This window comes from Myodes glareolus, chromosome 9 (assembly GCF_982192425.1).
Source record: "Myodes glareolus chromosome 9, mMyoGla1.1, whole genome shotgun sequence".
Classification (NCBI taxonomy): Eukaryota; Metazoa; Chordata; class Mammalia; order Rodentia; family Cricetidae; genus Myodes; species Myodes glareolus.
In genome coordinates, this window is record NC_142034.1 from 94,277,131 (window position 1) to 94,288,870 (window position 11,740).

The window sequence follows — 11,740 nt, forward strand, 5'->3', positions numbered from 1 at the left end:
AGTCTTTTGTTGGGCTGAAGGTCTCCCCAGTCCCAAACTCTTTGTGCACAGTGTAACCACATGAAGACTCCAAGTACACTTGAGATGCCAAGATATTGAGGCCCAACAGTGACTGTGTAGCTACCCGGCCAGGACAAGGACACAGAGCACAAACAGGTTTAGCAGCATGGGCAGATGATTCTGTCAGCATATAGTAAACAGCATCTGTAGGCCTCTCTTCCAAAGAAGAGGAGATGCAGACTCACACAAAACCCTGAGCTTAAATGTGCGCAAAAACCTTTATTAGGACCAGCCAAAAGTTCAATAGCTACATGCCTAGCAAATCCCACTCCTCTCTCCCTCGAGCTGAGAGCACCCACCCCAGCCGGCCATCTTCCATGCTTTCTTCCCTGGGTCAGGGATGTCCAGATTCCAAGAAGGCCAGGAGACTGGACAGGTTCAGGAGACCACACAAAGGCTGAAGCAGGGGATGCTGGGAGAGGTTAGCCAACTCATGTGTTGATAATTAGGAGGCTGGCAGCTGAGCTCAGGAGAACCTCTGTATCTGACCAGTGATCCAGGGCAGGAAGGACTGCACCCGGGCATAAACCCCAGGGATGTCTCTCCAGGCACAGCCGTAGCCCCAGCTCACCACTCCCACCAAGTTCCAGGAGCCTGCCACCCTGCAGACCAGGGGGCCACCTGAGTCACCCTGGAAGAGGAAAAAGCCTCAGTAAGTATTGACCTTGAAGTGGGGATGGGTACAGGAAAGGGGAGGTCAATGAGACTCACATAGCAGGTCCCACGGCCTTCGCTGCCAGCACACAGCATGTCATCTTGGATGAATTTGTAGTTATGGTTGCGGTGCCTGGTGGCATTGTGGTATATCTGCTCACAGACGGCATTGTCCACTATCTTCACCCGCACCTGCTGCAGGCGGTAGGGAGGTGGCAGTGATGCTGGGGAGAGAGGACGCAGGGCTGGTGGCATATAGCTCCTACCTGTCCACTGCCCTGCCTTTCCTCCTGGAAGCTGAGAATAACTCTATCCCTACCCACATCCATCCCTGGAACAGTGTGTGTGTGAGACACTAATCTGCGAGATTCATGTCCAACTCTAATACCTAGGAGGCTAAAGATGGATTCTGTCTGCTTATAGGGGCTGGCAAGATGGCTCAGCAGGTAGAATTGCTGCCGATTCTAAAGACCTGAGTTCAAGCCCAGGGACTCAGAAGGAGAAAACATTCCTGCAAGGTGAGTGCCATGATACACATGCCCCCCCAAATAGATACATAAATAACGCAACGAAAATCTATCTGCCTGTAGTTCAAGAACCAAAGAAAGTTGAACGGGATGTTCTAGTATTCCCAGGAAGAAGAGGAAGAAGAGGGAGAATGGGGGGATAGGAAGGAGGAGGGCCTTTCCCCCTCAGCGTCTTGGGTTCTGGGCCCAGCCATGCTCTGATGAACATCTAAAGTGTCTGGCGGAAACATCCTGAGGCACTCTGTATTCGACAGTACCCCTCTCTTCCCTCCTGCATCCTGCTCCCTAGGACCCCAGTGCCACCCACCAGGGATCCTCAGATAGCAAGTTTGTTCCCACAGCCCAAACCTTTCCTTGATACATACCGAAAAGGTGGGTCCTGCCCCAGCCAGTCACCCAGCATGGGTACCTCGAGGTGACCTCGAGAGACCCAGAGGTCAGTTTGACAGGCTTGATGTTGGCAGAGCAGTCCAGGGGTTTCTCCAGCCGGAGCAGAGCCACGTCTGAACCCAGGATACCATTCACATAGTCCTGGTGGATGATGACCTGGCTCACTCTCAGCAGCTCCTTGCCCCCATACAGGTAGACATCCCCAGCATGGATCCGGAAGGATGATGGGTCAGCATCTCTCCTGAGGGCAGAAAGAAGCTGTGATGACATATTCTAGTACGGTGGGGGTGCTGGCCCTGCCCTTCCGATTTACCCCTCATCCTACCCAGTACTGGATGACAAAGGAACTCACTTGTGAATACAGTGGGCAGCAGTCAGCACCCACTGTGGGTGAATGATGGAGCCCCCACAGATGTGCACCCAGGAGGCCGTGTAGTAGCTGTAGATCCTTAGGCTGACCTGCCATGGCCATTTCCCCTGTGGGGCGCTGTGACCCCCCACGATGCCCACCAGTACATCCTCAGACACAGGTTCTACAGGCAACAAGTAGAAAGTCAGGGGACCATTGCCCACACTAGGGTAGAGCAGGTCACACTCGTGTCCCCAGCACCCTGGGGACTAGGCTTTATGGCTTTATGTAGCCAGTGTAGAAAGAATGGGTTGCACGGGGTAAGAACTCACCTGGGGTTCCAGCAGTGGTACACCCAACAAAGAAGAGGGTCAGATACAGAAGGTGCAACATCTGTAGAGAGACAGAGAGAGTACGTGAACGGGGGTGGGCTGGCTTCCATCAGGCTGGAGAGAGCTGGAGCCCCTGCCTGGATCTGGGAGAAGACAGAAGCATGGAAGGGCATGGAGGAAGCCAGGCTTGCCTGGGGTGGAGAAGACTGGAACCCAGAGATGAGCATCTGGGAGGGAGGAGGCTGATGCCCTTACCATGCCAGGTCCCGGGAGCTCCCTCCTGCCAAGGCTTCTTGGCCCCTTTATTCTCAAGCCCCAGGAAGTGGGCAGGAGCGTTGGTCAGACCTCTACTCCAAGGAGGGGCTGGAAGGAAGTGGCCTTTAACCTCAGGCAGGGACTGTTGGGAACTGTGTCCTTCCCTGAGTCCAGGCACCCAAAATAACAGTCACAAAGGTGTCACCGTCTGCTCAAAGCAGCATTATGGGGAAGTTTGGAGGAGGAGTGCCTACTTTACCCCAGCTTGCAACGTGAGGGTCCAGGGAAGATAATTCTGTCCAGCTGTGTAGGTGACACCCAGACCCAGGTTAACCAGCTCCCCCATGCCAGGTGCGTATAATCATGCTATTGACATCACAGGGAAGCTTCTGCCTAGGCCTCTCCCTGGGCCTACGGTGTCTAGAACTTCACAAAAACTGCCATGAATGGCTGAGAACCTCGCCACCAAGAACACTCCTAGGCAGAGCTTACGGCATGGAACCCAGGATCCATTCTTTGCAGCAGTTGTGGGAGTGTGAAGCCCGAAGATCCCAAAGCTTGCCCGCAGCTCCCACACTCCACATCCTTGCTGACAGCAACTCTGCCTTGAGTTTCTCCTCCACAAATCTTAGCATCAGACGTGCCCTGGAACCACCAGGGGCTCTGGCAGAGCCCTCGCCCAGTTTGTGGCCGGTAATTCTGTGTGTGAGGGAGATGTGGATCAGTCTCATGTAGTCCAAGATGGCCTCGGGCTCAGTATATAGCCTAGGATAACTATGAATTTCTGATTCTCCTGCCTTTACTTCTCTACCTCCCAAGTACTGAGATTACTGTTGTGCACCAACCATTCCTGCTTTTATGCATTGCTGGGTTATTTTAGGCGGGTACTCTACCCACTCCTGGCCTCTGGCAGTTCTTTTCCTTTGGAGGCAGGGAGGGGAGTGATGAGACAGGGTTTCTCTGTGTATCCCTGGCTGTCCTGGAACTCACTCTGTAGACCAGGCTCTGAGACCTGCCTACCTCTGCCTCCTGAGTGCTGCAATTAAAGATGTGCACCACCACCCTCTGCAGAGCAGTTCTTTTACCTACAATGTAGTGTTAGCTTTGGAACACTGGGGAAAGTTCAAGACTCCATGTGGGAACCTAAGGGGCCTATCCCCCATACTCAGGGTCAGATTCCTAGGTTGGCCATGGTTCAGTCCCTTCACTCACACTACCCAGAAGAATGAGGCTCCTTTGTGTGGGCTCGCCAGCCCGGTGGGAACCTCCTCTTTTTCAGCCACCATGATACCATCTTTCAGAGAGTCCCATCAGTCACTGGAAACATGTCCCTGCTTTTTTCCCAAGGGGCCATAGAAAGCAATGTCTATCCCTGCTCAGAACTTGAGGTCTCCAAGCTCTGAGAAAGTGGCTTTAGGGTTCAGGTAGGACTGGTGGAATAGCACACCCAGTTGTTTTGGGCTGGCTCTCTCTGGGGTGTGTGGAGGAAGCAAGGGGATGCATATCTAGCCCAGGTCCTCATACAGTGAGATCAAGTCCTGAGTGCTTGGACTAAGTGTACAGAGCCTGTGCATAGGGACATGCGTAGTGTGAGTCCAGTGGCCCCAGAATGGGTCAGGGTACTTTGGGAGAATCATGTAAGCCTAGCATCAGGCCATAGAGTGCTTGGCCCTGGGACCCTTGCACTGTAGCAAGGAAGTAAGGGGGGACTGTGAGGTGGGAATCACAGCCTGAAAGGAAGCCAAGCTGTGGTGTAGCCTCGAAACCCACATGGACCACCAAGACTGGAAACAGCTAGCCAGGTGTGGTGGCACACACCTTTTATCCCAACAGAAAGTGGGAGCATGCGAATCTCCGTGAGTTTAAGGCCAGTCTGGTCTCAATCGTGAGCCCCAGACTAGTCAAGGCTACACAGTGGGACCCTGTCTCAAACAACAAAACGAAGTAAGACTGGGAATGGCAAAAGAAGGAGAAAAAGGTTCTCCTAGACAAGGGATGCCCGTCTTGGCAGTTGCATGGGAGTACAGACAGCAGGTGAGTTCAGGGTTGGCCCCTTTACATCTTCCAAGGAGCCTAGCAAAACCTGGGGAGTGACCCACGAGATCACCCAAGGGAAACCATTTCCTGCTTCCTGTGGCTGTTGCAAGTCCAGGGTGCCTTATCTGGGTGAGATCATGAGGCCCCCATGAGTGGTCCTGCTGTTGCTGTTAGGCAACAAGACCTGGAGACAGGATACCTGGCCGCCCTGATAGAAACGCCAGGCCCCCGTGAATGAGCACACCCAGCGATAGGATCAGAGAGAACTAGGGAGCCCAGGATTTGGTCAGGTAGCCGTTAGCTCAGGAGCCGCAACCTAACCAGCGAGAGGTCCTGTCCAAGTTCTGGGTTCGGGGATGCCGTTAGGTGAAGGATGTGGTTGCTCAGGGCTGGTGTTGCAAGAGGAGAGTTGGGACAAGGGACTGGGCCATAATTGTCTTGGAGTAAAATGACTCGAGTTGTCAGGACACTTAAACTACAGCTGATTGCAGGCACAGGCAAGGTTTTCCAATGCCCCCAAATATATCCCAGCCTGTGCTCAAGGGGAACATGGATTATTGTTGAGCCAGCTCCTGGGTTAGGGGCAGTACTTTTGCAAGACCCAAAAAGTCTTCCTCTTGAGTTCTGGGTGATCCAGAGAGAAATATACTTTGTCCACATGATCAGATTTTGCTACAGGAGGGCCCGCTTGTTGGTCCCGACTGCCTGGCTAGCTTAGCCCCGAAATAAGCACACAGAAACTGTATTAATTAAATCATTGCTTGTACCATTAGCTCTAGTTTCTTACTAGCTAACTCTTAAATATTAATTTAACCCATTTCTATTCATCTGTGTATCACCACGAGGCTGTGGCCTACCAGCAAAGTCTCAGCACATCTATCTCCAGCAGCGGATCCATAGCGTCTCCTTCTCTGCCTTCCTTCTCCCAGCATTCAGTTCAGTTTTCCCCACCTACCTAAGTTCTGCCCTATCAACAGGCCAAGGCAGTTTTTTTATTCATTAATGGTAATCACAGCACACAGAAGGGACTTCCACATCAATATTGGCTCAGTCACATGTGATGCTGTCTGGTTCCCAGAATTCTCAGGTTAACGTTGAGGGAGCAGTAAAATTTCAGTCACTGGTGATGGGGTGCTGGCATACAAGCAGCATGCTGGGATGCCCCTGACTAGTACTGGAGGCTGCCTTAATGGATGTTCAGGCTGAGCCTCGAACAGATGGGAAGTTAGCCTGGGAGTCGGGGACAGAGCAGAATGCCCCTGGCATTGAGATGAGCTAGCATTAGGGAAAGCCCGGGTCTTAACAGCTCTACCTCACAAAGCTGGTCTCAATGTACTGACTTGTCTTCAGTGCCCAGGGCCACACTTGCCCTGTTCTCTTCTCATGGGATCAGGCTCAGAGGTGAGCAGGAGAGAAGGTCCAGGGTTGACACTCTCAGCGTTTGGTCCTCAGCCTGTGTTTTCTGAGTTGTGTGGCCTTAAGGAAACCATTATCTCCTCTGCCCCTAATCTGGAGTACAGGGACAATCTCCCCTGCCTTGGGAGGAAAGAGCTGTGCCCAGTGAGTGTGACACAGGCGTGTCCCCAGGAAACATCCTGGGAGTTATTATTGGTCGTTGTTTTTTTGAAAACAGGTTTACTAAGAACATTTCAGAAAGGGTTCTGACACTAATAGACTCCTAAAAGATTTACGTACGCCGAGATTTCACAAGAGACCAGCCAGCTGTGTGTTCACAGAAGCACCTGTCAAAGGCGTCAAGACACAGTGGACTCAGCCCTGAGAAAGGCCAGGCTTGGCTGAAACATCTCTGTGCAGACGGCAGCAGCATTCAGTTATGATTTTATCCTTTTAATTTTCTTGTCTTTCACATCTAATTGTCTCATCTTTTAGAGAGCATTTGGCTGTTTAAGAAAGCAGTGATGTCAGATCAGGGACATAACTCCATGGCTGAGTCCTTGTCAGCCCAAGATTCTGGCTTCAACCCCCAGCACTGTAACAGAAAGAACAAAAACAGACAAACAAACAAAACCCACCAAATCAACAGTGTCCTTTAATGAAAACTCATCTGCTTCCCTGTAGATAAGGATAGGGCTGGAGCCATTTGTGAGAAAGGACGGGTGTGAACCAAGTCCAGTTCTCAGACTTAAAACTACCTTCTAAGTGTGTGCCTCCCTAGACACTGGCCTGCAGGCACCAACTCCCCTCACCCCCAGATGCCCCAGCAGAGGACACTACAGCTGGGGCTTCTTGGGACATGTAGAAGGCGTGCCACCCACTTAGCCTGGTGAGGGTGCCTCCATAGACCTGCTACCCTCATTTGCTGTGGATGACTGCCAAAACCTTGCAGGGGAAAGCTACTACATCATCATCAGTAAGGGATGTGGAGACGAAGCTAATTCCTAGGGGTAAGAGTATGGTTACAGCAGGAATATCACCAGGGTACATTTTCTGGAAGTTGGTGCCATCCTATAAAGGAAGGTGAGGTGGGCTTCCTTACCCATCCCTCCCGCCACCTTTAGAGTCTATCAAGTGTGATCAACTTTCTGAGCCTCCAGGCAAAGGCCACTCAGTGGAACTTAGTGAGAAATATACTCTGTCCAAGGTGCCATGGTGGCTACTGAGGCACAAGTCTGAGGCCAACCTGGCCTACACAGTGAGTTTCAGGTCAGCCAAGGCTACAAACATAGCAAGATCCTGTCTCAGAGCCAGGCGTGGGGATGCACACCTTTAATTCTAGTACTTGGGAGGCTGAGGCAAGCAGATCTGTGAGTTCAAGGCCAGCCTGGTCTACAGAGTGAATTCCAGGACAGCCAGGACTACACAGCGAAACCCTGTCTCGGAAGAAGAAAAAACAAACAAACAAGCAAATAAAAAGATCTTGTCTGGGGCTGGGGACAGGTGTGATGATTCCCAGCAGGTACAAGAGCTACTAACCCTGACAACCCAAGCTCCATCCCTGAGACTCGCATAGTAGGAGGGGGGAGCTGATTCCTACAGCTGTCCTTTGGTTTCCACATATGCACCCTTCTCCCCCTACACACACACACACACACACACATGCACACACATGTACGCACATATGCACTCATGCACACAAGCACACACACATGTGTTTGCGCACATATACACACATGCATGCGTGCACACATGGACACATACACATGCATGCTCACTTGTGACCACTAGCTTTTGGCCAGAGACTGAGGGAATATTTCTGTACCCTGATAGGTAGACTAGGGACACTTACACTAACATGTTCTTCTGAAGGGCAGCAGGACACCTTTAGTATAGTTTCTGGCACCTAGAAGTGCTGACAAGTATTGGCTCTCCTGTTCTAGATCTTAGCATGCTATAAGCCGCACAGAATGCTTCACAGCAGGCATGGACATCCAGTACCACATGGAGTACAGCTGGGCACAGATTTTGGACTCAAACAGCCCACTGATCACACCTCCCTAGCCCTGGCTCCAACCATGTCGCAGGCAGAAAATAAAAGGTCATTAGGGTGGCACAGGAAGGGGCTCAAGCACAGGCTGTAGGGAATCCGACTGCTTCAGTCGGAGGAGCAGTACCCATTGCCCCAGTACCCTGAGGACCCCCTCCTCGCCCCCAGGAAGGGGGAGTTACAAGAGAAAGAGCTGGGTCAACACAACTCCAGTATCCTGGGAGCCATGGGATAGCCAGAGTTCAGAAACTCCGTGTTCTCCTACTGTTTGCCATCTGACCCTGAAGGAATGTCACCCAAGTTGTGTGCTACAGAAAAGCCTTTTCCTTCCATCCTCCCTGTCCTGGGGAGGTATTGGAAGCACAGGGTGGGTCTTGCTCTTGATGGGCTGTGCTGGATAAAGAGGGGCCTGTGTGTGTGTTTAGAGAGCATGTGGTACCTTTGAGGACCGCAGCACTGTCCAGATGCCTGTGGGAGCCATGGGAATCAGATGACTGCCACTCCCCCTGGACAGTCCCCTCTCTCATTGCTCTGCTCAGCTACAGGTAGGAAAGGGAAGAAAACCATACTAAGGCACCTGCTTCCCTTCAGAACAGAGGTCAAACCTGCCCTGCCTTGAGGCCCCTGCTCAGCCAGCTGGGAGCCCCACAGGACCTACAATCTCCCCTGCAATCCTGATTCCCCCTCCAGATTCAGCAGAACCACAGTCAGAGCCTCTTCCATCCCTTCTCGACCTCTGACCCCTTAAGGTGAAGCTCATCAGAGTTTAGCACTCATCAGGCCCCTCCCATCTCCTACAAGTCACAAAGGCCAGTGCAGCTCACTGCTGTGCACCTGGCTGACCTCCGCAGATTACCAGCTCCTGGGTGGAGCCTCTGGATGAAGGGAAATCCCTGTCTGAGTCTGAAGTCAACACTTCCCACCTTCCTTCTCCTGCTCTTCTGGTGAATTAGAGTTAGTCAGCCCCTCTCTGCCAAGCCCCACCCACCATGCACCCAGGGTCAGAACTGCCCTGTGAGGGAGGCTGTATAGCTGTTGGCCTTCATCCTTACCCTGGAAATTAGATAGCTACCACTGTGTTCAAGGCAACAGCCCAAGCCACTCATAACCCTAGCCACACTGGATAACTGAGTCTACAGAGTCTTGAGGGGAAAAATGAGGTAGAGGAAGGACATCAGCATCGCAGCAGTCTCCTGGCCCTAGAGTGACATTGATAATGGTCAGAGTATCGTTATCTCAAGACTGGACACCTGGGATTGTCACCCTTCCTATCATTGCACAATGTCACCATATCCAGGTTCCAGGATGCTATAGAATGCTAGGTGCTTGAGGGACAAGAATCAGCCTAATAACTGTTCAGGGCACCTGGGAGACCATGCAGACTGCCCGAGTCCCATGTCTGGTGACTTCAGCCCTTGTTTCCTCGTCTAGAAAACCATTAAAACAGCATCCATAGGTGTTTCCACTAGAGAAAAATAGATTGGTATTCACACAAAAACTCACGTGAATGTGCAACACATTTTTATTAAAGAAGCCAGGAAATAGAGCCATGTCCTTCAGTAGGTAGTTCTCAGCACACTGGGCACCAGCACTCCAGAGCCTAAGCCCTGCACACTCATCCTGGAATGGTGATGAAAGCTGAGCCATCGTCGACTGACCAGCAGGACGCCAGCAGCTGGTCTTAGGAGAACCTCTGTATCTGTCGAGTGATCCAGGGCAGGAAGGACTGCACGCGGGCATAGACCCCAGGGATGTCTCTCAGGGCACAGCCGTAGCCCCAGCTCACCACTCCCACCAAGTTCCAGGAGCCTGCCACCCTGCAGACCAGGGGGCCACCTGAGTCACCCTGGGAGAAAAAGAAGCATTGATGGTTATTGGCTCTGATGTGGGAATGAGGACAGAGATAGGGAGGTGGATGGGACTCACATAGCAGGAGTCTCGGCCCTCGCTGCCTGCACATAACATGTCCTGTAGGATGATTTTCTGACCACGATTGCGGTGGCTGGAGGCATTCTGGTAGAGCTTCTCACAAAGGTCATTGTCCACTATCTTCACCTGCACCTGCTGCAGGCGGTAGGGAGGAGGCAGTGACGCTGCGGAAAAGAGGTGGGACCAGTTGGTGCATAGATCCCCTAGCCGTGCCAGAACCCTACTGCTCCACTTGGGGGTCTAGGGGAGGCCTATCTCCAGCATAGCTCCATCCCTGCCTCAGGCCTCTCCGAGCTTCCGTCTCTCCTTCGTGGAAAAGAATGTGTGGATGCCAGCCCGAAGGGGCCGTGTTCACCCATAACTGCTTGGACACATGGATTCTGTCCGCTTGTCTGTCAAGGGCCAAACAAAAAGATTTGTGTGCTGGCATTTTCTCCAAAATACTTTATTATTAGTTGAAAAATAAGAAGCAATCCTTCCACCTCAGAATCTTGATTTCTGGGCCCAACTGTGTCATCAGCCTCAGATGCAGAGACTCCGACGGATGTCTAGAGTAACTTGGAGGTGTAGTTAGATTAGTCCGTGTTGGTCCGCAACTCTCTCTTTCCTACTCCCAAGGTCTCTGGGTCCTACTCCCAGGACCTTGGTACCACCCACGAGGAATCCTCAGATAGCAAGTTTGTTCCCACAGCTCACATCCTTCCCCAATACTTACCGTACATGCTCACTGTACCCCAGCCAGTCACCCAGCACACATCATTCTGGTTGGTCTCAAGAGACCCAGAGGTCAGTTTGACAGGCTTGGTGTTGGCAGAGGAGTCCAGGGGTTTCTCCAGTCGGAGCAGAGCCACGTCTGAACCCAGGCCAGCATCGACAAAGTCCCGGTGCATAATGACCTGGCTCACTCTCAGCAGCTCCTTGCCCCCATACAGGTAGACATCCCCAGCGTGGATCCGGAAGGATGATGGGTCAGCATCTCTCCTGAGGGCAGAAAGAAGCTGTGATGACATATTCTAGTACGGTGGAGGCACTGGCCCCGCCCTTCCGATTTACTCTTCATCCTACCCAGCACTGGATGACAAAAGAACTCACTTGTGAATACAGTGGGCAGCAGTCAGCACCCACTGTGGGTGAATGATGGAGCCCCCACAGATGTGCACCCAGGAGGCCGTGTAGTAGCTGTATATCCTTAGGCTGACCTGCCAAGGCCACTTCCCCTGTGGGGCACTGTTACCCCCCACGATGCCCACCAGTACATTCTCGGACACAGGTTCTGTAAGCAACAAGTAGAATGTCAGGAGCCCGTATACAACCTACCACCCACACTAGGGTAGAGCAGGTCATGCACCTGTCCTGGGGACAGGGCTTCTTGGAGGCTCTGTAGAATGGAAGGAGTGCTGTGGATGAGGACTCACCTGGGGTTCCAGCAGTGGTACACCCAACAAAGAGGAGGGTCAGACACAGCAGGCTCCACATCTGTAGGGAGAATCACAGGGGCAGGGAGTTGGGGGGACCTGGAAGTAGCCTAGGTCAGGATGGAGAGGATTGAGCATGATTCTGGGCAAGAACAGGAACATGGAGGGGTGTGGAGGGGACTGGGCTTGCCTAGGTTGGGATGGAGAGCATGGAAATCCAAAGTCAGTGGAGGTATCTGGGAAAGGAGAGGATGGTGCCCTTACCATGCCTGGTCTCCACAGCTTCCTCCTGCTTAGGCCTCTCATCCCCTTTATCCTCAAGCCCCAGGAAGTGGGCAGGGGGCTTG

At 52.4% G+C, this 11,740-nt stretch overlaps 2 protein-coding genes across 3 annotated transcripts; both read right to left on the reverse strand.

Annotated features, from left to right (window-relative positions):
* Positions 1–259: 259 nt before the first annotated feature.
* Positions 260–2,657, reverse strand: LOC125401774 (serine protease 29-like). Of its 2 annotated transcripts, none has more exons than XM_048436141.3 (6): positions 2,568–2,657; positions 2,313–2,373; positions 1,984–2,164; positions 1,607–1,872; positions 772–938; positions 260–691 (listed from the first exon to the last, which is right to left on the reverse strand). In XM_048436141.3, exons 1-6 carry the CDS (start codon positions 2,568–2,570, stop codon positions 527–529), a joined length of 843 nt encoding a protein of 280 aa, XP_048292098.3. In that variant the 5' UTR covers positions 2,571–2,657; the 3' UTR covers positions 260–526. The 2 variants fall into 2 exon arrangements, with proteins under 2 accessions (XP_048292098.3, XP_048292096.3); XM_048436139.3 differs by having other exon boundaries at positions 2,504–2,583.
* A 6,896-nt stretch (positions 2,658–9,553) lies between these two features.
* LOC125401585 (serine protease 29-like) lies at positions 9,554–11,740 on the reverse strand. The gene is made up of 6 exons (XM_048435886.3): positions 11,658–11,740; positions 11,394–11,454; positions 11,071–11,251; positions 10,694–10,959; positions 9,976–10,142; positions 9,554–9,895 (listed from the first exon to the last, which is right to left on the reverse strand). Exons 1-6 carry the CDS (start codon positions 11,697–11,699, stop codon positions 9,731–9,733), a joined length of 882 nt encoding a protein of 293 aa, XP_048291843.3. The 5' UTR covers positions 11,700–11,740; the 3' UTR covers positions 9,554–9,730.